Source organism: Stylophora pistillata, chromosome 2, assembly GCF_964205215.1.
Source record: "Stylophora pistillata chromosome 2, jaStyPist1.2, whole genome shotgun sequence".
NCBI lineage: Eukaryota > Metazoa > Cnidaria > Anthozoa > Scleractinia > Pocilloporidae > Stylophora > Stylophora pistillata.
In genome coordinates this window covers 15,408,691-15,433,307 of record NC_142520.1, presented here as the reverse complement: position 1 = coordinate 15,433,307, position 24,617 = coordinate 15,408,691, and the positions used below count along the sequence as shown (strand labels likewise).

The following is a 24,617-nucleotide window of genomic DNA, read 5'->3' as shown; positions in this document are numbered from 1 at the left end:
CTTGATGTTTGGACTAACTGTAAACAAATGCTAAAACGGATTTACCACTAAAAAACACATCATTAATCTACTACTTTTTAGAATTACCTGACTCACTGATGTTTTAAATTAGATTATGTAATGGCTGTAGACTCTTACATGTATTTTATAAATGGTTATTCAACAATTGGTATTCAGAAAAATAGGAATCACAAAAGCAATTCAGTTGCATGTCTCTATCGCTTAAACTTTTTATAAAACACTTTGATTGGTTTTGGCTCTATGATGTTGACTGCGACTATTCACAAAATGATGTATCAAGATGGCCCAGCCAAAACTTGCCTCCTTCAAATACATCTTTCTTGAGTTTTTCTGTTTGGACAAGTTTAAATCAAGAGATTAAAATAACTGAATTGGTGACTACTCAAAGTCTAGCTTAACGATAGACATGAAGCACAGTTGGCATGTGGTTGATTAAAGAACCTTAACCTTTTTAATTCCCAAGTGAATTAAACCAAATTTCTCCTTGCACGGCTGTCACTGAGGTTTTATCCGGACTACTATGAGAATGCCCTCCCCTGCTGTATACCGTATGAAACAAGATAAAAATAAAGCCAATAGAAATTCCTGGTTGTTCAATTACCTCAAATAATTCAACGTTCCTCGATTGTTGCAATGCATCAGGTGTTTTTATGTCTGCCAGCGTAGCACCGAAAAGTGTTCTGTTAGGAAACACCGCCAACACGAAGCCGACTTACTCAGCAAAGGTTGCTTGTAAAAAGGAGAAAGCAGAAGTTAGCACGAAACAAAGAAACATGTCATGAAGAGCCAAACATGCAAAGAAGTCAAGAGGTGAGTCACAGCAGATTTTGTAACCGTTTCTCGACGCGTTTCTGTACCTCTGTATTTTGCTCTGATGCATATTTGACTTATTCCATTGATTTTTCTTCGCTTGAAAATTCAGAGGAGCTTCACATTGGAAACTTATAACCGCAAACATGTGTGCGACGGCAGCATTCTTTTAAGTGTTTATACTTCAAAATAGCGGATCGTAGGATATTGAAAATTGGCTTACTTCAGGAATGTCTTGTTCTACACATACAATAGATCGCAGAGAAATAAAACGGTAGAAAGTTGAACCCATACTTGGAAATGGCTCAAGAGATTTCCTTGTCGGTTTCATTGCGTACCGCGGGCATTTTTGGTACGTTTGTTTGAAGTACCAAAGAGCGCATTTTAGAGCAGCTGTAGGTGTACTTGAAAAAAAATTATATTTTATTTTTAAGGAAAGATTATGAGTTGTTTTTGCTGCCAATTAATTGCAGAAGCATCAGATTAATAGGATTAGTGTGAAACCAATTTAAAACTTGCGATGAACTGACTCTACAACGCCACGAATTATGACAATTTTGAAGGTTTTGTTCAAGAAAATGCCGTAAACCGTTTCAAGTAGATTTCTCTTATACAAGCGAGAATTTTAACAAACGAACATTCCTTTCATATGTACGGGACTAAAGCCCACCAATGGACAAAGTATGGGCGTAATTGAATTTTGAGCTGTTTCCGTGATTTCTTTGATTTTTACTGGCATTTACTCTTAATTTTCTCACAGAATGTCAGTTTCAGTGCCATTGGAGTCCCACTGGCCGAAAATGAAAAACGACTTGACTTGACTTGCAATCCGTTTTCCAAATTACACACGAAAACAGCAAAGCGAAAAACAAAAAACAGAAAACGAAAATGAAATTTGCTTTTTTTTTTCCTAAGCAATTAAAAATCGGTTGGCACTAAGGTACACGCATTGTTCTCTTCTCATTCCAAGAGAAGTCTGCGAAATTACCAAGTGCATCTTCAACTTAAGTTTAACTTAACCTAAGTGAGCGCGCTTGACCCTTTCGATCGCTGTCCACGCGAGCGGTCTAGCCAGAAATCAGTTTTAGTCTGTGGCGACACAAAAAAAAGAGAATTGGGGAAAATCCAAACTATAAATGTTGAATGTTGCCTTAAACACTTTTCATGGAAAAGGAAAACTTTCTTTCGACCGGAAGTCAGAGGATCGCCCTCGGAGAGAGTGGAAAACATTGCCAAACCTATATATGCAAAGTGAACTGTGAAATCCCTCAACCTAATCGATTGCGTATGATAATTCTTAAACCGGAGATTTCCGCATCTTTTCTTGAAAGACTGGTTTGTATAATAACATCTACCACAAAAACTCAACTTGTTTAGGATAAAACGCTTATATATGAAACAAATGCTTTTGAAAAGCGTTTTCAAACCGCTATAGATATTCCTTTCGCTTCATTGTGTATTGACAATTATTGCATTACGAAACTCAGTACGTGAACAGGCAAAGTAAAAAGAAGCAGACTTAGGTAATCATTGTTGGAGCACAGAAGATAGGGGAACCACGAGGCTTGCGAGCTAGCTACTTTAAATCATCATTTCATTACTATTGTTCACATTATTATCAATGTAAATATTATTATTTCTTACCATTTAATCATCGTTTGAATATCAATTAGAAAATGTATTTTTGAATCGTATTTTTCTCGCGGAAAAGGTTACTCATAGATACGTGGGATGCGGCAGGTTTTCTATCTTGCATTTGAGACAAATATACGAGAACTAACTTCTAGCGTCATTATACAACTTATATGTAAAGTGTACAGCAATAACTCTTACAGCCTATGGCCTGCTTTCAGGCCATAATTTGCGTTTTCAAGCGCGAGACTCAGCGTGGCGAATATAAGGTCACCACATTGGACGGGTAGAAGACTTGGTACTAGCGAAAAAAAGTGGAAAAATCACCTGCCCCAAAAACCCATGTTTTAGAGATCTAGAGATAGTTTTTGTTCCTTTGAAGAACCCCATGTAACTTCCAGGCCTGAAAATAAATTTAATTGAAATTTTTTTGTTAATTGAACTATGTTGTATTTACCTTGGGAGTCATTTGGTATGCTGGAACACTGCTGATTGCTTTAGAGGTTCAAAAGAGCCTCACAGCAGCCGCCACATAAATTATTATGTATACATACAGTTCTGTTTGAGATTTCCCAATGCACTGTATAACTTATTCACTGTCTTCTGTTTTCTCTCTTTTTCACCTATTTTAGTTTTCCTGACCTACCTTTATTATGTGCATAGTTTTCTGCAAACTGTACAGTTTCCCTGTGGAGCCTGGTTAAGCATTTCCATGTGGATCTTATTTTTTTTAAAGAGTGGACTAATAGAAGTCTTTTTAAGAACAAATATTGGGAAATCAAACATAGAAAAACCTTTATTTATGTCCTAAAAGTCTAAATTTCCAGAATAAAACAAACAGTCGCTTGTTACAGTCTTCGATAAGGTACAGATCGAAACTTGGTTTCGAGGGCGGTAGTCCCAAGATGGCTTCGCTCGGGCTTCACGTCCACGTTTTCGGCAATAATTGTTTTTCTAGATGGAAAATATCCCTTGGTATATAAAGTGGAACAAGATTCTCCAACCATTCGTGATGGAATTCTTTCCATGCTATTACAAAGGAAAGAGTAATTGATGCACACCTCAATCGATAGTCGCCCTCTCAACATTGTTGAACGCTTTCATCTCATCTTCTCAGCTAATAAAACCAAATTATCTTGTAATACCTTCCACCGGTACAGTTGGCATTGTTTTTGTTATTATTGTTGTTCTTGTTGTTTTTGTTGTTGTTTGTTTCATTTTTTATCATTTCTTTCCACAAAGAAAATTACTTTTAAACTACAGTTTGCTTATCGAATCAACGATAAGACATCAAACTCAAAAGAAAATCTTAGACTGATTTTAAATCTAATTTTTGTTTGAGTCATATCCTGGGTTCGACTGAAGGCTGTAAATGGCGTGATAGAAATCAATTATACTCTTAGATTGTTCCAAGAAAAATTGAGTTCTCGCGCTTAACTAAACAGTTTTTTTCGCATATTTTATGAAACACCTGCTTTAATTAATTTTTAAACATCTAGCTTCGCATTTACACTAAAGAAATTTTCTCTTTAAGTATCCTTCTGGAACACATTACAGGGCCGATTATTTCGCGACTGAGAATGCAGCAAATATCGCGGACTTCTTTTAGTTCGCGACGGTTCGAGTTCTAGAAAAAACAATTTCAGCAAAAGTTTGAAGCACGTCCAGGTACGTTCTTTCATTATTACCACTTGAGTTTGTAAGACATACACTGTTTTTTGTCGTATTGTAATATTAGCGTAAAATATCTCCTCTAAATATGTTACAAAGTAATTCCCCAAGTTTTGGTCGCAGTAATGGAGGAAAGTAGCTATTGAGCACACCACGCTCAGCGAAAGGCACCAAGTAATCTCGAACTGTCCAATTAAACTTGTTGATGTTTCCATCCAAGTTTTCTAAGGATAATGAAGAAGGCAAATATTCACCGCATGTCAAGGTTGAGTGAATTTATCCATTCATACAGTTTAACTGTTTGAAAATGGCTTAAGAGAAGTTTATATTCGTTCATACCATGCATCAGTATTTTCCTTGTTGTCTTTTATCTTTTTTCCAGGGGAAAACAGGTAAAATAAAAAGATTACAACTTGATAGAAAGCCGTTAGTTGTGTGTGAATTATTCTCTTGGTTAACGCCATAGCTTAACTTCATAATGTAAATTAAAAAAGAATAATGTTATCATTCTAGTTTTGATTGAGGTATTAATAATAACGCTCTTAGGCTTCAATTTTTATCAATATTTTATTATCACAAATGAATCACTCAGAGATCAGAGATCCAGAATGAAAAATTGTGTGACCATTGCGAATTTAGCAAGCTTTTCCATCTACTTACGTCAAGCACAAAACTTTTCAAGTTGAGTATATCAATTCCAAAGCTCCTTATTAATTATTTCTACATCTTCGAACAATTACAAAACTGCAATCAAAGGAGGACAATATAGAAGGGTAAAGAAATGTCAGTCTTTCTTATTGTTCTATTTTTAATTCCAGCAAGAGCATAACTAAGTTGAAATTGATGCCGAGTTTTTCGATTTTCCACAATGAATATTTATCAACATGTCCTAATTATTTTCCAAAACTCTTTCACTTGCAATCAACACAGTGAATACTGCATCCGTTTCTTAATAAAATCATCAATGATTCATGATGAAAATTAATCAAGGTAGAGTTCTCATTCTTTGGGCTAAGTCATGTTTCGTGCTGATATTGCCGAAAATTTTTCACATGAGTAAATAGTAATTTAATTACGTTTAACGCAAATTGTGGTGCCTTACACCCATTCTATTACTTTCAGGACGGTTAAGGAAAAAGCCTGTTACGCTACACTAAGTGCTCTGTAACGATAGTCAGCTATATCAGCGGGAACCAAATAGTTGTTTGAAACTAATAAAAAATTATGGTTGGAGGTCTTAGAATCACACTTTTACTATAAGAGATAGGAAAAAAAATTTAATATTGATTGGATCTGTTAGGAGGAATAAAGGCTTAAAACTTAAACCTCAAAGACGTTAGAATGAAACTGTCAACCATCAAAATCACAGACTAAAATCAACCGCCAACCGTCAAAGTGGATTTTGCTCTGATTTGCACTTGATTTATTTGCTTTTGCAGTATCGCTCAATCTAAGCCAGATGTTTCCGGTTCTGTATCTTCTCTACTTTTTACCTTTGATCCCTCTGCGCATGAGCACTACTCCGCAGTGTGGGCCTGCTAAGCAGTCAGAGAGTGGAAAGGCTCTGAGAGGTCACGTCTTCAAAACAAAACGGGTACAAGATCCGTACGAGTGTCTGGTGTTTTGCCACAGCGAGCTTACATGTCAAAGCTTCAATTACGTCATCACTGGTAAACTTTGCGAGTTGAATAACAGAGCCAAGGAAGCAAGACCTGAAGATCTTGTCCAAGATGAAACTAAATTGTACATGCGACGGTGGAAAAACAGAGGTATGGCTGCGAAAAACATCATAGTCCTCATTAGTGTTATAGTATAAAAGAAAAGAGAAAAGTGAAAACTTACGCACGGCTATGTATTCCCTACACAATCAATAGAACACATGTAATGATAATAATAATAACAATAATAATAATAATAATAAAAATAATAATAATAATTTCATATTTATATGGCGCAAAATTAACATGTGGATATGATCAAATAAGCATCACAACACTGTTCGGGGGACTTTGGCCGAACTACATCAGCAGTTTACAAACAATCGAAAGAAACTTATTTCAAGATGCCCCCTCCCCCCAGTTCCTAGTAAATAGGCCAGACCACATCACAGTAAACTCGTGAGTGGATTCTTTAACGTTCCCTGCCTAACCAAATTATCTAATTAATAGATGCAGGAGACGGGACCTACGGTTTATTCGTCCTTATCCGAGAAGACTAGAATCTCTATCCATTTCTTATTAGAGAAAGGTAGCGCATTCTCCTCAGTTATTTTAAGACCTTGAGTGCTGGTCCGGCCGGGGCTCGAACCATCGACCTCGACCTCCCGCACAACAGTCCAGCGATCTAACGAATGTATAGGTTATTAGATCAAATCCTCACAATAATTCAGGTGGGGAGAGGATGGGGAGAGGATGGGGAGAGGTGGCGGGGGGATGGGCAAGTGGCTCAAATAGGAGTCTCCTTTATTCATCCAGAGAGGTTGAGCTCAACAGAGATCAGAACTTAATGATGTTGGCTGACGGTATATCCAAAGATGTAAGCTTTAGAGCAGGCATGTTTTATGCAAAAGAACTGTATCAGACGTAACCTCGTATGCATAGTCATCAAGGAATTGTTGACTTCCTAACTATAGTGTGCGACTTGATATGCCACATTGGAGTATTCCTTGTTGAAAATAATGATCCTTGGTTGGTTAATAGCACGTAATTGGATCAAGAAGGTTATTACCATAGAACGATAACCATTTTATTGCTCTTTTTGCCAAGCCACTTTAGGCTCCATTCCTGAGATGCCCGCCGAGTCTTGTGGAGAGATCAAAGCCAGTGACCAAGGGATGGCGGTCAGTGGTAAATATTGGTTGGAACCTCAGAAGACAAAAATGAAGTCGAAAAAATTTCTGGTAACTAAATGATTTTTCTTTTCTTATGTGAAAAATACTGGAAAATATATATTTGCATCATAAATTATAGGTTTTTATTATCTAACTACACTTTGTAGAGTACAAATAACGCCATAGACGAGTACAAATATCACCGGTATTTGTACTCTAGAGTACCGGTTAAACAGGTTTTCTCGCATCGCGCAAGCGAGGAGTTGAATTGTAGTTACGAAAGAAAAAATGGCGGACAATTTGAATCATATTTCCGACCACGGAGAGTCAGAATGACTAGCAAATATACATCCAAGTTGATTAGATGAATCCAACGAAGAAAATCAGCTAGACGACCTGGAAATTTCTTCATTTATTGAACAAAATAGAAACAGCAACACCACAACGCGCCAATTCCGTTCCGCTTCGCATACTTCTGTCACGCACTCCCCGTAAATAAATATCCGCGAAATTCGCCCGCACTGAAATAACAGTTTGGCGTGTTGGATAATAAATAACTTATTAGACGTTTTGTTGTGTAGTATCGCTGAGTATGTTTACTCGTTATTTGTATTTTGACTCGCCCTACGGGCTCGTCAAAATACGGCACAACTCGTAAAAATACTCAGCGATACTACACAACAAAACGTCTAATTAACAATTATTCCACGAGCGTGCGTTGGATATGAGATGATAGATAGCCAACGAGGCGCGTGGCGCCGAGTTGGCTATAATCCACTCATATTCAACAAGCGCGAGTTGAATAATTGTTTTATTAAAAGCATTAAATTGAATATCAAATTTTACTACATTTTTAGCTCCCTTTTAATTTTAAGCTGACGCGAGCGCTTACCACATTTGTAGATTATGGTATATTGGCTCATATACCATAATGGCTAAGCCAATAAAAAGTCTTGAAATTCATTATCCAATGATCCAGTTTTTAATAATAAGATATATAATATATGAGATACATAATTTCTCTCCAGGTTTATTGTGATCAGGCCTGGACTCTTCTCGCTCGGTTTTCAAACAGTGACACCAAAAACTGGATGATTGACTCAGGATACTGGTGGTACGACAGTACTGAAGCTGCAGGAGAAGCCGCTGATCCGTCCCACAACGCGGACATGATATCGCCAGCGTTCTGGCTGGTCAGTGGCAGTGAGCTTAAGATCACGCGCAGTGATGACTCTGGACACACTCCTTTGTTGCAAACAATAGGGAACTGTCTGAGCGGGCAGACATTTCGCTCTAAAATCACTAGCTATGGTGACTTCAGAAACGGTTCAGTTTGGTCCGATAAAAAGTGCCTGGGAAAATGCAAAGTTCGATATGATGGACAGTACCTAACAACTGAGGGCTTTGGACAGGCTTCATGCAGCGGTGACCTGCACGCTGCTGATGAGGTCGGCTTCTGGTGTGACTGGGACTGGAGCGGTTCTGTGATCATGATTGGAGGAGGCGGGATAAATTGTTCAAAAACCGACCACGGAATTGGAGTAACGGTGGCGAAACTTCCCTCTTTTAAAATGATGGAAGATAACAGAAAGGAAGCTGACTTTGGTAACAAGGGATGGGGTTTCAAAACTAAAAATTACTCATTGAATTTGTGGATTCATTAATGCATGCAATGTTGTATTGATTTGCTTCGAAGTTTTTCACTTTTAAGTTGGTGATGCGGGAAATGCTGTTTAGAGGGTTTTTATTTATTTATTTTTTAGTCTATAAATGTTGCCGAAATCCTAGATTTTGAGGCTATCAGATTTATTGCATGCGGATTCCCAACCATTTACATACGTCAAAAAAACCGCACACATTTCTGGTTGAGTGGTGAAAAGGCTTTTTCTTGCCTCGTTCGATGACAAAAAAATTCCACCAAAAAGGGCTAGAGTTGAACTCTCGCTCTGAGTCGTTTGTGCATACTCTTCCCAAAAGTATTACAAAGGTTTAGAATGGGAGAGTAGCAAAAGAAGATGATAGGAAAGAATTCGTCACGTTGTATGAACAACAGGATGGATTGCCACATGATCTTAATTAAGCCCCGACGACAGACGCCATTATTATCAATTTTGCTCATTACTCCAAGTACTCAGGCAACAGTTTCGGTCATTGTTCCATCCACACCCTCCCTCCCCAGATGTTTGAACAACAGGCAGCAGCATGACTTAGGAGAAAGAAGCAGACCTAGTTGGGAGGGATGGTTCTCGAACTCAGAATTGAGGGGGTGAGTGAGTTTTCCTTCGATATGTAGACCTCATACTATGAATGACATCCCACCAAGTGGTAAAGGGTAGCCTAATTTTCAAAGACGAGCATAAGTTTGAGCTGCATAATTTGAAAAAAATCGAGCAATGCTACTACCATAATATGCTTATTTTACAGCACAATCTATTAGCGTTAGCTATGTGGAATAGTCTGAACAGTATAAAAAACATTTAAATTACTTTTGCTCATATTTATTCACTTGTTGTTATTCAGAAGGGTTTTTACCGGTCGGCGGTCCTTATAACTTTGTTCATGTCCCTAAAACGCGTGGAAAGTCACCTCTTGATGGCCACCTCTGTATTTTAAAGTAGTTTTAAATAAAGTTGAGTTTCGCGCACAGTTGTGTTGCTTTATCACAAGCTTATAGAAAAGTTTTTCATGGTGTGGTGGGTCTGTGCTATTTTTCTCTTCAAATATTTCCTTTTTGTTTGGCGTGGGCTTGTAGTTTGTATTTCAGATTTTGCACTCTGACATAGGCTTCGCCGTTTGGGAAGCCTGACAGGTGTCTACAACTTGTTGTGAAAAACATGCCGTTGTTGAGCGTTTGGGATGGGGAGGGGAGGGGGGAGGGGGGAGGTTCTTGAAAGTCAATTTAACTATCGTCCGTTGTCCGTCTTAAGTTTTCTCACTCTTTAACCTTTAACGATCAACACCGTTAAACTGATATCAAACTCGTTTATCAACTGAAAAAAAAAACAAACAAACAAACAAACAAAATGTGGAAACCTCACTTGGAATCAGAGGAGTACCTTCTCTTCGATATCAGTTTGCATATTAAAAACTCACTGAATTGGACAAAAGAATACATAAAATGCAGGTGCATTTCGGGCTAAAAAAAAACTTTCAGTGAAAGCGACACTTATCAAAAAAGTTTACTTCATTTAAGCGATGATCTCCAAAATTGTGTTCTAAAATCTCTCTCTGGTCAGAATACTATAGAGATATAAATTTGAATCTTAAAAAAACTAGGCTGTTTTATGTGCTTGTATTTTCACACAGTTTTGTCAATTGATTATAATTACTGAAACAGGTATAAGAAGAGTCCCTAGGAATAGAGAGTGAAAGATTGAAATAACTGCCTGAGGAGAAAACTAACCGAATAAACTGTTTCAGCACGCATTAATTAATCTCGCAGCGTCCCTGTGACGGGCAGTGAAACATATTTCATATATCACGGCCAAATATGATTGGCTAACACGTTTCTAGGGAGTGTAACCTTAAATTTGTGGTACATCTCAGTCAACAAACTCCTGTTAAGCTCCTCGGTTTGCTCAACAGCTCCAAAACATCGAAAGGATTTCCTTTCAGCTGGTTTTTTGCGGACATGGGAGTTTTTCTCCACTTGTGCGTTATCTGTGTAGTTCTTCGCCTCGGACAATTTCAGTCCTGCCCAGATGGTATGTTTTAAAGCTTGCATTTTTTGATAAAAAACTGTTATGTTTCTGCTTTTAATTTTTCAGCTAGGCAATTTATTGAAATCAAAAAGGAAACACGCATTTTCGAAGACTGAAATTCTCGTGTATAGAGGCCTGACTTTCAAAATTGCCACTCTCACAATATGCGGAAGGCTGTTTGCCATGTTTTTAGTTATGACCGAACAATATCTGCGATTACTTACTTAGTAATTTTTTTTACAGCTTGCAACCTCGAATTCTTTTGAGACACTTATATGAAGATTCACTAAAGTTTTATCAGGGTCATCCAAAATTAATGAACATATCCTCGCAAATTCCGTCTAAATCTGGTGCTCGTACGAACTGAAGGTAGAGCCTATAGTTAGCCTCACACTCAGGGAAATAAAAAGTGATATATTAACTGGTTGGAAAGGAAATTTTTTAAATTCGAGAAACTGCCTCCCTTCTCTTTACATTCTCCAGCGGAATGAGAATCTCTCTTTGGGTACATCATTATTCGCTGGTGTCATATTTAGTAGACATCATTTGTTTTTAATTGAAGACGACTTCCGTAGTAAAATTTCTACACTTCAAAAACATATTGCCGACAGGTGTTAAACGTATACCAAACGCTTGTCTTGTAAATTTTAGAACTCGGCATTCGAGGCGCATCGTTTTCATCATAGCACCCTTCCTGTGTTATGTATTACGCAATTTTTGGAAGCCTAATAAGTAAGTTTTTTCAAAGCTAATAAAAACAGAGAGAAAATTAAAATGCAGGCAGAGCAATTATGTTTTCAATACTGCAAAATGAATACTGACTGCAAATGAGCGAGAACATCAAACTTTCTCAATTGAGAGGTGGCTAAGAGATAGAAGATATGGATGTCTAACCATGAACATATTGAAATTAGTTTTATTTAACAACTCTTTATTAGTGCATTTTCATAGTTCAATCGAAATCGATGCGCAATGAAGCGACGGAAAGATTTTACACTTCAATAGCGGTTTCCAAGGGTTTTTCGGATTTCAACTCTCCATAGACACGTTTTACCAGTTTGACTGATATGGATAATGAGAAAAACAAAACCGAACAAAAGCAAATAAAGATCTTAATGTAAAATTTAGAAATTGTTCGTGCTTGGCGCCTGTATATCGTGAAAGGGATACGCGCAGCAGGATGTTTGCCGAGCACGTGGCTAGCATAAGAGTTGCTTCAGGTGAGGCCAAGGGACATTTCAAGACCAAAGCTTTTCCCATAGAAGTGCTGAATTCTTTACTTGGAAGCGAAAATGAACGAATTTCCCGCATTTATGACGCCTCCGTAGTATATTTAGCATCCTTCAATCATTTCTTGCTAGAATCTACGGCGAGAATGTGTAGCTTTGTGTGGAAAATTGTAAGATTTTAAGACAAATCATCAATTCAATAACACTCAATGAATATATCTTATTAGACGTATTTGTTGTGTAGTATCGCTGAGTATTTTTACGAGTTGTGCCGTATTTTGAACGAGTAAAAATACCCAGCAATACTACACAACAAAATGTCTAATAAGTTATTCATTATCCAACACGCAAAATCGTTATTTCAGCGCGGGCGAATTTCGCGGATATCTATTTACAGGAAGTGCGTGACGACGTGTCCGAAGCGGAACGGAATTTGCGTGTTGTCGTGTTGCTGTTCTATTTTCTTTAATAATTGAAGAAATTTCCTAGTCGTCAAGCTGTTTTTCTTCTTTCGATTCATCCAATTAACTTGGATCTATATTTGACAACCATTCCGACTCTTTGTCGTCAGAAATATGATTCAAAGTGTCCGCCATTTTTTTTTCGTGACTTCAATCCAATTCTTCGCTTGCGCGATGCGAGAAAACCTGTCTAACCGGTTCTCTGGAGTACAAATACCGCGTGATATTTCTACTCGTCCATGGAGTTGTTTGTACTGTACGGAGTGAGGTGGGATAATAATTCTTACTATTCTAAAGAGTAAGAAAGCTCAGATTCCTCGTTACGGTCCAAACTCGTCCCGCGCTTAGGAATAAAATATTGTTAACCCCAAAGCTATTTTCGTCGATTGACAGAGCTAAAAAATCATTGTTTTTTATGCAAATATCTACTTTGAAATTGAGCTTCAAAAGATGTATCTCAATCGGGATGAAACAAAAAAAAAAACTCTTGAGAGCTTTGAAACCACTCGGCTAAAGTAGACGGGAACTTACCAGCTGAAGTGAACTGCGTACGTCGTGCTATGTATACACGTCCATGCGAACGTAGAGATGTACACCATGGTGTCTCATTAGGAGTTAGGCAGGACTTGAACACGCACATCATCATAATAACATTTAAGATAAATGTGGAAAATCTTATTTCAAACAATGCACGCAAGTTGGGAGTTCATAACTGAAACTCCTTCCCAGTTTTATCACTGAACATCGATGGAAGTTGTTGAGTTTTCTGGGCACAAATTTCCATCGGAGTTTGGACTCGTCAAAGTTACAGTTTGCAATTTTCGGTATCACTTGTAACAACTTTGAACTATATTTGTTTGAGGTGTCTCGCACAAATTTAGTGCCATGAAAAAAGATTGATATACTTTTTTGATGCAAGCTGGGGCAGCAGAGGTCATTATGAAAACTATTTGCATTTAAACAAAAGAAAGGAAAAAAACCTTCTCTGGCTTTTGAAGGTCATACAATCCTTTTCTAGAGATCTGGATAATGCAATTGAAGACTTTTTATTGGCTTAGCCATTATGGTATCTGAGCCAATATACCATAATCTAATATCTGTACATTGTAACATCTGGTTTCGTCTTACAAAGTAAAGTCGAGATTTGTCTAATATCTCGGGGGCGTTTTTTTTTAAATAAAACAATTATTCCACTCGCGCTTGTTGGATATGAGATGATTATAGCCAACTCGGCGCTACGCGCCTCGTCGGCTATCTATCATATCATATCCAACGCGCGCTCGTGGAATAATTGTTAAATATAAGTCACAAGCGCTTGGAAAGCGAGTTTAACAACAACGTAGACTTTTAGAATTCATGACCCATGTCGCTATTTAACCTTTAATGATTTGAATTTTTAGATCAATGCCGTATATTAGCATTTCCAGCGACTCTGTCCTTCGCGGGAGAACGTCTTATTAACCACACTATAGCAAACATCAGTGTGATTGACAGGGACACGTGTAAATATTGTTGCTACCTGAACTATAACTGCGTCAGTGTTAACTTTTATTTTGGAGAAAATGAGGCAGAAGCACACAACTGTGAACTGAATAACTCAACGGCTAAAGAGTATGATGAGGATCTGGTAAAAGAAGCGAACTATGTGTACTATGGAACTAAGGTACATGGACGAGTTGTTAATTAAATGTCAATTGCGCTTCTCTCTTAGCCATTCATGAGAGCTGAGGGGTACACTCATCCATTATTTGTTATTTTTAAATACTTTTAGACAAGTGCTAGCGTCGTTACGAACCATGCTCGCCGGCCTTGGGTAAACAATTGATCGCTATCTTTGTTCTTATAAAGAAAGCACAGCCATGCTTCTAAAAACAAAATTGTAACGGGCAAAGATAAGTGAAATGGTCATTTCAAGGTATTACTGCAAAAGTCAGTTTTATTCAATTGGTTTCGAAGCTTGAATATACTAGGTTTAAATATAATCGAAATTATTAGATCCATCTCATGGCTCAGGAGAGGTTTACAGCTATGGGTATAACGATATGGTTGAGCTATGGCTGGCGTTAGTAAGTGATGTTCTTGGGAAAGACTACTCTTTGAAAGTCTGTCTACAAACGCCTCTTCCCAGTTTTTCTCTTCTCAGTTTCTCAGCGAAATGTCGGAGAATGCTGTCATAATATTGGACGATAACTTGTCACATCTCATCCAGGGGAGTGACAATCCTTCCTGTCGCCTCATGCAAAATAAAGTTTGGTTTAAGTCTCTTATGCAGAATTTTTCTTTTAACGCCAGTGATAATATTTTTTAATGTTCTTTTTCTTTTTTGTTTAAGAATTTTTGCGCTCAATCTCCATGCAAAAACAGCGGCACCTGCCAGTCGGGATTTACAAGAAAACAATATCGATGTTTATGTGCGTCTGGATTCACTGGCCACGATTGTGAAATAGGTAAGACTTCAAAATTTATAGAAATGAATTTGGTGTTCAATTGGAACACATTGGTCCATTTCTTCAGATGGCTTAAGATTCGAAATCGGCTGTATTTATAACACGTGTTATTTTTCACCAAGGGGGAAAAAGTAGATGAGGGCGCAGTTTAATTCTTTTTTTTTTTTTTTTTTCGTTTTTGCTTTTTTTCTCAATTCGGGTATTGTACCTTATTTAGGGTGAACAGGAAGGAACTCAAGCCAGCTCCATTCTATCTACTCTTTTCAAGTTGTAGTGTGTTGTAGTGTCAGCCCAGACTATTACAGGCATTCAGTGCCGGGAAAAGGGGAGCGAAGAGTTTTCCTCTCCACAGCCCCGCATTTTTTTGGCTCACTTGCCTCCTCTCACGCCACTACTGACAAATAGCGTAACACCTCATTTCTCCCCCCATTCCTGCGACCTCTGTTGTTCAGTATTTTGACCAGAAGTCCATTGAATTGATTTTAAACATCGACGAGTGTGCTACAGATACCCACAACTGCAGCAGTGAAAACTCCATTTGCCAAAATACCAAGGGATCATTCAAGTGCATTTGTAAACGTAGATTCACCGGGGATATACATAATTGCACAGGTAACGAACATTGTGTTCGAGCAGGTTACCTCTACCTAATTAACGTTTAGTAAAAAACATTATCTTTCTAATCCTAATCATAATGTACTCCAATTATCACATGTAAGATACAAACTATTCCTCCTACACAACTGGATTAACAGGCTGTAGAGTTGCTTTTGCATTGCACATTCCCTCCTTCATAGAGACAACAACGATCATGGATACGATCCATTGAATTTATTTCAGACATCGACGAGTGTGTTCTAAATTCCCACGACAGTGGCGAGGATGCCAGTTGTATAAACACCGAGGGATCTTACAACTGCTTTTGTAATAATCCTGGATTCAGATGGGATGGACGTGAATGCAAAGGTATAATCCTGTAGAGTACGATCTTGTTAAACACATATAATTCCATTTGTTTTCACTTATAGGATCCTGAATGATGTAAATAGAGCTTCTCGAAACATAATAATAGCTTCTTAGTCGGGGTCAGAATGAGTTTGAGCCATCCCCCATTGGGTAAGGTAATGTCTGTTTACGAACCGAGTGGTCCATCAGATCGGCGCTTTACACCGGTTTCCGAAGCATGAAGCGACTAGGATGACTTCTAATCCCCCATGGATGGGATGCAGGGTTACCCCGTAGGGCTACCCCCAGCATTGAATTCGCCGGTACCCATTTGAACACCTGAGTAAAGAGAGGCACGATGAGAGTCGGAGTCGAGCCCATAGGTGATGAGGCCATCACACCTCTCACATTGGGAGTGAGGTTAAAAATTTCTTTTCCAATATCCTCTTCATTATTATTCTTTGTGCAGTCATTATTATTCTGTGTGCAGTCCGTTAATTTCATTTCAGACATTGACGAGTGTGTTACAAGAACCCACAACTGCAGCAAGAACGCCTACTCTTCAAATACTGAGGGATAGCACGACTGCCTTTGCTATCCTGGATTCAGCGGGTATGGACAAAACTGCGAAGGTAATATCCTGGAGAGCACGATCTTTTAAAAAGATACAATATTATCGTTATGCCTTTCTCCTTGAGAACTCCCGTGAACGATTTATAGCTCTTCTTTTGCAAACTCATATACCGAGCTCCTGACATACCATGATTTAAAAAACTACTTTTTATGGCTTTGTCAGAGAGAGCTTGAGGTGGCCTCTATTAAGAGCAACCTATGATTTTGAGATTGAAAACCTAAGCAGTTTTCATCCCCTTTTCATTGTTATTCTTTATCAGCATAGCTGATATGGACTGCTGATTTCATTTCAGACATTGACGAGTGTTCCCAAAACAGCCACAACTGCAGCAATATAACTGCTACTTGCAGTAAATGGTTTGAACCCGGGGGTAACATGTGAAGGTGTAGTCTGATCGTCCGGGTGAGTGTAGTCCTGAGAAGGACTGTTGTCGGTGGTAGTGACTGACGTTTCGACAACCTGTGCGGAAGTCATCATCAGAGTCAAGTGAATGATTGTTGTCAGTAGAATGTTCTTATTCCAGTTCGTGTGAAATGATCGGTTGGTTTTGCCGTGATGTTATTGGCTGTAAGACTCAAGTGACGTAAGTCGGTCGTGATTGGTCTGTTTCGATCTGTCGGTAAAGTTAGGTCGTTCTTTTTTTGGTCCATAATGTCGTCTGTCGGTAGCGGTAGTGGGTCGGTAGATTTTCGGCTTTGTTTACGTTACGTTACGTTGACGACACCTTCACCGCCGTTCGACACGACGAAATTGACGCATTCCACCGCCACCTTAATGAACAAAACAGTGACATACAGTTTACCAGAGAAGTCGAAGAAAATGGCAAACTTCCTTTTCTAGACTGCCTGGTAAGCCACAACGACAACTCATTACGGACGACAGTTTACAGGAAACCGACACACACCAACAGATTACTAGACGAGTCATCCTACAACCCTACATCACACAAAGCCAAAACTATCAGAACTCTAACACGACGCGCACAACTGGTATGCGACTCCACAGACAGCTTATCCGACGAGAACAAATACCTTCACCGTGTTTTTACGAAGAACAACTACAACAACGACTTCATCCGACGAAACACTCACCGACCCACTACCACTACCGAAACAAACGACACCGCAACCCCTACGACTACAGCAACCATACCGTACATAAAAGGCATGTCTGAAAACATCTCGCGCATCTTACTAACCTTCAATATCCGCGTCGCCCACAAACCCATCACCACACTACGTCAGTTACTAACCAACGTTAAAGACAAAGACGAACCGAGGAACAGACAGGGAACGATTTATAAGATCAATTGTTCCGACTGCCAAGCCTCCTACATCGGTGAGACTGGCAGAAACCTCACAACAAGACTGACTGAACACAGACGGGCGACGAGGAAAGGTGATGTCAGCAATCACATTGTTGAACACCATCGACTTTCCAAGCACAACATTGACTGGGACTCTGCGCAATGCCTAACCTACAGCACTGACTATTTTCAACGACTGACTCTGGAAAGCTGGTTTACTAACTTAGAACAGACTCCCCTAAACAGGTGTCAACAACTACCCGCTCCATACAAACGACTCATTCACGACATAAACATCACAAACGACCGAAAAAGAACGACCTAACTTTACCGACAGATCGAAACAGACCAATCACGACCGACTTACGTCACTTGAGTCTTACAGCCAATAACATCACGGCAAAACCAACCGATCATTTCACACGAACTGGAATAAGAACATTCTACTGACAGCAATCATTCACTTGACTCTGATGATGACTTCCGCACAGGTTGTCGAAACGTCAGTCACTACCACTGACAACAGTCCTTCTCAGGACTACACTCACCCGGACGATCAGACTACACCTTCACATAACTGCTACTTATAACAATATAAAGGGATCATTGAAGTGCATTCGTAAATCGGGATTCAGTGGTGACGGACACAACTGCAGAGGTACCAAATAGTATTCAGAACATAATGCTCTGTCGCATCAGCGCGAAAAACCAATAGAACAGGTCCTGACAAAGGTACCTTAAATGGTAACCCAATACAATTTGGAATGTTATGCTCTTTTATTACATCGCTCGCAGCGCCCGCGGGCAAGATGAAGCGAATCCTGTGTTCTGATTGGCTATCCGAGCGGGCTAGATGTGCTCATCTTCCCCGCTTGAGATGAGCTGCATTGATCCCGGGCAAGAAAAAAACTTGAATTAGAACTACTTTCGTAATTCTTGGACAATGTCGGCGATTGAAACGCAAAAAGCGGCAGAAGATAGTCAAAACAAAGAAAACACAAACGACTCTCGTGGGTCTGTTGTGCCACAAACACAGTTGGCCTTCTTTCTCGGCTCTCCAAGCAAATAAGTCATTCTTAATCCTTAATAAAGCGAAATATTCTTGCATTATAATAAATCCTGTCTTAACCAGGCTTGTTCGGTCAAGATTGCTGAATATTAGCCGTGTTCGTTCTCCGCATTTATAGAAATGCAATAAAAGAACTCGGCCAATATCCAGCCATCTTGACCTCACGCTTGTTTAATAACACATATATATATATATATATATTGGAGCACTTTCCCATCCCTGCAGCCTAGTGCATGAGTATGGTCTGTTGATTCCATTCCAGACATTGATGAGTGTCTTAGCAATGCCCATACCTGCAGCAAGCACAGCGCCACTTGTACCAATACCGAAGGATCGTTTAACTGCTCTTGCAATCCTGGATTCACTGGAGATGGACATAACTGCCAAGGTAGAATCGTATAGCGCTTACCTTATCATGATTTAAGAAATGAATATTCCCTTTCTAATATATTCCCTTTAAGAAACTCAAAGCGTTGGTAGAATAATTGCTTATTGGATGACTGAATGCTTTCGATCAACGTTGAAAACCATAAATATCTTTGAAAGTCATGCACAGCTTTAAACGCGTTTAAAAATCCTCGTGTGCTATTCGGATAAAATGAATGATCTGAGACTTACATATCTCACTCGCCTGTTTATGGGATTAGAAAGAGCTTGAGCTGCAGCCAAGAAATTCTTAACAACAGCAATTTTCCTCCAGCTTTTAGAGTCACATTCTCTACACTTCCTCATCGTTATTTTTTTTATCACAATATTGGATACCTAATTTTTCATTTCAGACATCGACGAGTGTGCCAAAAACATTCACAACTGTAGTAAGAACAACGCCACTTGTTTTAATAGCATGGGATCGTTCAATTGCTCTTGTAATGCTGGTTTCAGAGGGGATGGATACAACTGCTCAGGTATTTCATATTATTCAGAAGGGAAGATACTGCGCGTAAAACGTATACATATGCACCCAAGAAGTACAATGTATATTAAGGACTTAAAATCCTTAATCTAGATGTCTATCGTTCGAAGTCGCGTTGAAAATCATAATAAATGTTCACTTTTATCGTCAAAGTTTGCAAAATCTTAGGCATCAAATGCTTTAGAGTCTCCTTCCCTCTAAGCGCCCCGTCCCTCCTACCAGCGCTACAGCCGTGTTATCATTGTTCTAATTATGAGTACGGTCTGTTGAATTTATTTAAGACATCGACGAGTGTGCCGAAAATATCCACAATTGTAGCAAGAACAACACCACTTGTACCAATAGCAAGGGATCATTCAATTGCTTTTGTAATCCTGGTTTCAGAGGTGATGGATATAACTGCACAGGTATGTGATATCATTCATTATTTGTTTAAAGCCTTTGGCCTGAAGGTCTCGATGAATTTTTTAGAGCAGCTCTTTCTTACCATACTTTTAAGGTTAAAGTCACATCCCCCACACTTCCCCGTCGATACATTCTATCGTGATAGAGATATACTCTTCTATCTCGATGTATTCCTCAAAATTGCGCTCAAAGATCATATTCAACACCTACTTTTACCATCAAAACTGGATTGACTAAGGTTAAATAAAAATTTGTCATATAAAATTTTAACATCACCCTTCCCCCCCCCAACCCCTCTAAGTCCCCCATCCCTCCAGCGAACGTCACAGCCGAGATAGAACTATTATGATTATAAGTCCGGTTTGTTGATTTCATTTGAGACATCGACGAGTGTGCCGAAAGTGGCTCAAAAGATATATTGTTGAAAATTTTGAATTAATACGACAAAGTGGTAGCATAATCTCTTGCTAGTAACGATTGTCCAAGAACTGAAAGAAATTAGATATTTACAGCTTTAGATAAGTCTTCAGTTTGTACTTATCTCTCTGTCTATCTGTGTGTCTGTCTATCTGCATGTCTGTGTGTCTGTCAGTCTGTATGTGTGTCTGTCTGTGTGTGTGCGTGTATCTGTCTTTCTCTCTGTCTGTATGTCTGTCTGTCTGTTTGTCTGTGTGTCTGTGTCTGACTGCCTATCCTTCTGTCTGTCTGTCTGTCTCTCATTCTGTATGTCTGTCTCTATCGCCCCTTCTCCAATACAACCTCTCCCCTCCTAAAGTGGCTCAATAGATATATTGTTGAAAATTTTGAATTAATACGACAAAGTGGTAGCATAATCTCTTGCTAGTAACGATTTTCCAACAACTGAAAGGAATTAGATGTTTACAGCTTTAGATAAGTTTTCATTTTGTACTCATCTTTTATAATGTGATGAAGACTCTGTTTAATTAGATTCATACCTCTGTTCTCTCACCGTCGCATGCACAATATTGTTTCATCCTGGACAAAATCTTCAGGCCTTGCTTCGTTGGTTCTGTTATTCAACTCGCAAAGTCTACCAGTAGTGACGTAATTGTAGCTCTAATATGTAAGCTCGCTGTAGCAAAATACCAGACACTCGTTCGGATCTTGTACCCGTTTTGTTTTAGAGATGTGACCTTTGAGAGCCTTTCTGACTGCTCAGCGGGTTCACATTGCTGACTAGTGGCCATGAGAAGAGGAATCAATTTTAACGAGTGGAAAACAAACACTCCCAGAAACATCTGGATTGGATTGAGTTTTACTGGAAAGGCAAAAAGATCAGTTAAGGCAGTTCAGAAGGAGTCGAAGGCTTCTTGAAACGAACGATTTATTACAGTCGGTAGTGAGAAATTTTCTTTTGACATTTCGTTTGGGGAAAAGGCTTAAGGATTACGATATATCACGGAGGGATAACGTTACATTGCTAAACTGATGCGATTTATTGTGAACTTAAAATCGTACGTTGCTCAGAGAAAACCGGAATTCGCGAAGGGCTCGTTAATATATCGAGACTTTAAATTGAACGGTACCCGAGTTATATACCATTTCATTTATGGCATTGTTTGAATATCGTCGTCATCTCCTAATTTTGGTGATATTCATCAGTTTTCCTCTTTTCAATCGGGAAGGAGGGGAGGTTGTGCAGAACAGGGATAAGTACTTAATAAAGTTGGTCTATGGTATTTGCAGAGATGTTAGCTTCAGAGCATCCACGTTTTGTAACTTCTGAAAATTTGTATAAAGTGCGACTTAATAACATATCATATGTAAACATATTGTAGTCAAGGGATTGTCAGATTCCTCATCATATCACTGGATTTAAAATGACCTCATTTGCCTTTTTGTCGTTAAAAATGATGCTTTTTGGTTAAGAGAACGTAAGTGGATCAAGAAGGTCATTGTCATCGAAAGATAACCATTTTATTGTACATTTTGCTAAGTCCGTTTAGTTTCCATTCCCGAGATGCCTGCCGAGTCTTGTGGGGAGATCAAGGCCAGCGAACAAGCGATGGCAGCCAGCGGTAAATACTGGCTGGAACCTCGGGAGAAAAATGTGAAGTCTAAGAAATTTCTGGTAACTAAATTATTACTCTTTAATTATGGACAATACCCAATAAAAACTGCACTGTAAGAGGTAAGAATGTTTGGAGTCTATTTTTTTTTCCAGGGCTATTGTGACATGGTATCATTGGATCAGGCCTGGACTCTTCTCGCTCGATTTTCAAACAGTGACACCAAAAACTGGATGATTGACTCGGGATACTGGTGGTATGACAGTACTGAAGCTGCCGGAGATACCGCTGATCCGTCGTACAACGCAGACATGATCTCCCCAGCGTTCTGGCTGATCAGTGGCAGTGAGCTTAAGATCACGCGCAGTGATGACTCTAGACACACTCCTTTGTTGCAAAAAACAGCGAACTGTCTGAGTGGGCTGACATTCCGCTCTAAAATTACTAGCTATGGTGACTTCAGGAACGGTTCAGTTTGGTCCGATAAAAAGTGCCTGGGAAAATGCAAAGTTCGATATGGTGGACAATACCTAACAACTGAGGGCTTTGGACAGGCTTCATGCAGCGGTGACCTGCAAGCTGCTGATGAGGTCGGCTTCTGGTGTGACTGGGACTGAAGCGGTTCTGTGATCATGATTGGAGGAGGCGGGATAAACTGTTCAAAAACCAACCACGGAATTGGAGTAACGGTGGCGACACTTGCCTCTTTTAAAATCATGGGAGATAACAGAAAGGAAGCTGACTTTGGTAACAAGGGATGGGGTTTGAAAACTAAAAATTACTCATTGAATTTGTGGATTCGTTAATGCATGCAATGTTATATTGACATGCCTTGAAGTTTTCCCTTTTAAGTTCGTGACGCGTGAAATGCTGTTTAGAGAGGTCTATATTTAATCTTCTATAAATTTTATCGAAATCCTCGACTTTGAGGCTATCAGATTCATAGGCGTTTACACTAAAAGTGTACCTGGATTCACAACCATTTACATACGTCAAGAAACCCGCACACATTCCTGATTGAGTGGTGAAAAGGCTTGTTCTTTCCTCTTTCGATGACAACCAAATTCCGCCAAAAAAAGGACTAGAGTTGAACTCCAGCTCGGACTCGTTTGAGCATATTTCTCTCAAAAGTATTACGAAGGTTTGGAATGGGATAGTATCAAAAGAATATATCAGGAAAGAATTCGTCACGTTGTACGAACATCAGGATGGGTTGCCACATGATCTTAAGCCCCAACGACAGACGCCATTATGAATTATTCTCATTACTTCAAGTACTCAGGCAACAATTTCGGTCATGTTCCACCCAAACCCCCCCTCCCCAGATGTTAGAACAGAAGATAACAGCATGATTTTGGGAACAGAAGCAAACCTAGTTGCGGAGGGATGGTTCTCGAACTCAAAATCGAGTGGGCGAGTGAGTTTTCCTTCCATAACTAGTCCTCACACTATGAATGACATCATAACGAGTGGTAAAAGGAAGACTAAGTTTCAAAAACCAGCATAATGTTAAGCTGCATTATTTGGAAAAAATCGAGCAATGCTAATAATATAATATGCTTATTTTACAGCACAATCTATTAGCGTTAGCTATGTGGAATAGTCTGAACAGTATAATAAACATTTAGATTAAGTTTGCTTATATTTATTCACTTGTTGTTATTCAGGTTTTTTTCCGGTCAGTCATCTTTATAACTTTGTTCATATCACTAAGACGTTTGGAAAATCACTACTCGATGACTGCCTATGTATTTTGGAACAGTTATAAATAAAGTTAAGTTTCTCGTACAGTTGTATTGCTTTATTACAAGCTTATACAAAACTTTTTCATGGTATAGTGGGTCAATGCTATTTTTAGTCTTTGTCATAATATTTGCTTTATGTTAAGCGAGAGCCTGTGTTTTGTATTTCAGATTCTGCACTCTGGTATCGGCTTCGCCGTTTGGGAAGCCTGACAGGTGTCTACAGTTTATTGTGAAAAACATGTCGTTGTCGAGCGTTTGGGAAGGGGAGGGTCCTTGAAGGTTCAACTATCGTCCGTTGTCCGTCTTAAGTTCTCTTACTCTTTAACCTTTGACGATTAACACCATTAAACTGATATCAAACTCGTTAATCAACTGAATGAGACAAGTCGCTCCGACTTGCAGAGAATTTTAATTTCTGTACTTGAACGAACATTTTCCCGAGTCTTTCCCTTCAAAGAAGTTAATCTACCAATCTAAATAGCAACGCACAGCTTCATTTCTTTGATGAGTAGTTATGAAATAATTTCCATTAGTAGAGACCAACTGACGGGATACACAAATTATTTTTCGTTGAGTAAGTATTATGGCCGTTTTTTCACGACGCCAGTTTTCTCGCTTAACATTCCTGAGGGTGTTATGTTTACAGAGTACGTTAAGCGACTTAAAAATGATAGGTGTTTTCTCGAGGAAGATTATATTTCACTTCGGTAATTTGACAGCACGCGCGCGAATAAATCAGTTTGAATAATATGGCGGGAGACGGAGAAG

At 39.0% G+C, this 24,617-nt stretch overlaps 3 protein-coding genes across 4 annotated transcripts; all 3 read left to right on the top strand.

The window, feature by feature from the left end:
• Positions 1 to 3,976: 3,976 nt before the first annotated feature.
• LOC148737324 (uncharacterized) lies at positions 3,977 to 9,608 on the top strand. Of its 2 annotated transcripts, none has more exons than XM_088748698.1 (4): positions 3,977 to 4,131; positions 5,574 to 5,903; positions 6,909 to 7,033; positions 7,993 to 9,608. In XM_088748698.1, exons 2-4 carry the CDS (start codon positions 5,594 to 5,596, stop codon positions 8,626 to 8,628), a joined length of 1,071 nt encoding a protein of 356 aa, XP_088604824.1. In that variant the 5' UTR covers positions 3,977 to 4,131; positions 5,574 to 5,593; the 3' UTR covers positions 8,629 to 9,608. The 2 variants fall into 2 exon arrangements, with proteins under 2 accessions (XP_088604824.1, XP_088604823.1); XM_088748697.1 differs by having other exon boundaries at positions 6,900 to 7,033.
• Positions 9,609 to 10,404: 796 nt separating this feature from the next.
• On the top strand, positions 10,405 to 15,246 carry LOC148737323 (uncharacterized). The gene is made up of 3 exons (XM_088748704.1): positions 10,405 to 10,668; positions 13,756 to 14,018; positions 14,688 to 15,246. The coding sequence occupies exons 1-3, from the start codon at positions 10,596 to 10,598 to the stop codon at positions 14,901 to 14,903; spliced, it is 552 nt and encodes a 183-aa protein (XP_088604830.1). The 5' UTR covers positions 10,405 to 10,595; the 3' UTR covers positions 14,904 to 15,246.
• Positions 15,247 to 17,024: 1,778 nt separating this feature from the next.
• On the top strand, positions 17,025 to 23,884 carry LOC111343847 (uncharacterized). The gene is made up of 6 exons (XM_088748701.1): positions 17,025 to 18,345; positions 19,019 to 19,144; positions 19,536 to 19,661; positions 19,951 to 20,076; positions 22,033 to 22,166; positions 22,260 to 23,884. Exons 3-6 carry the CDS (start codon positions 19,601 to 19,603, stop codon positions 22,719 to 22,721), a joined length of 783 nt encoding a protein of 260 aa, XP_088604827.1. The 5' UTR covers positions 17,025 to 18,345; positions 19,019 to 19,144; positions 19,536 to 19,600; the 3' UTR covers positions 22,722 to 23,884.
• The last annotated feature ends 733 nt before the right edge of the window (positions 23,885 to 24,617 follow it).

Excerpts from the sequence above, each read along its gene's own strand:
- LOC148737324 (XM_088748697.1), top strand. The coding sequence starts at position 5,594 with ATGTTTCCGGTTCTGTATCTTCTCTACTTTTTACCTTTGATCCCTCTG. Across the intron at positions 5,904-6,899 it reads GCGACGGTGGAAAAACAGAG|CCACTTTAGGCTCCATTCCT; the intron begins GTATGGCTGCGA and ends CTTTTTGCCAAG. Across the intron at positions 7,034-7,992 it reads TGAAGTCGAAAAAATTTCTG|GTTTATTGTGATCAGGCCTG; the intron begins GTAACTAAATGA and ends ATTTCTCTCCAG.
- LOC111343847 (XM_088748701.1), top strand. The coding sequence starts at position 19,601 with ATGGGATCGTTCAATTGCTCTTGTAATGCTGGTTTCAGAGGGGATGGA. Across the intron at positions 20,077-22,032 it reads TGATGGATATAACTGCACAG|TCCGTTTAGTTTCCATTCCC; the intron begins GTATGTGATATC and ends CATTTTGCTAAG. Across the intron at positions 22,167-22,259 it reads TGAAGTCTAAGAAATTTCTG|GGCTATTGTGACATGGTATC; the intron begins GTAACTAAATTA and ends TTTTTTTTCCAG.
- LOC148737323 (XM_088748704.1), top strand. The coding sequence starts at position 10,596 with ATGGGAGTTTTTCTCCACTTGTGCGTTATCTGTGTAGTTCTTCGCCTC. Across the intron at positions 10,669-13,755 it reads ATTTCAGTCCTGCCCAGATG|ATCAATGCCGTATATTAGCA; the intron begins GTATGTTTTAAA and ends TTGAATTTTTAG. Across the intron at positions 14,019-14,687 it reads ATGTGTACTATGGAACTAAG|AATTTTTGCGCTCAATCTCC; the intron begins GTACATGGACGA and ends TTTTTGTTTAAG.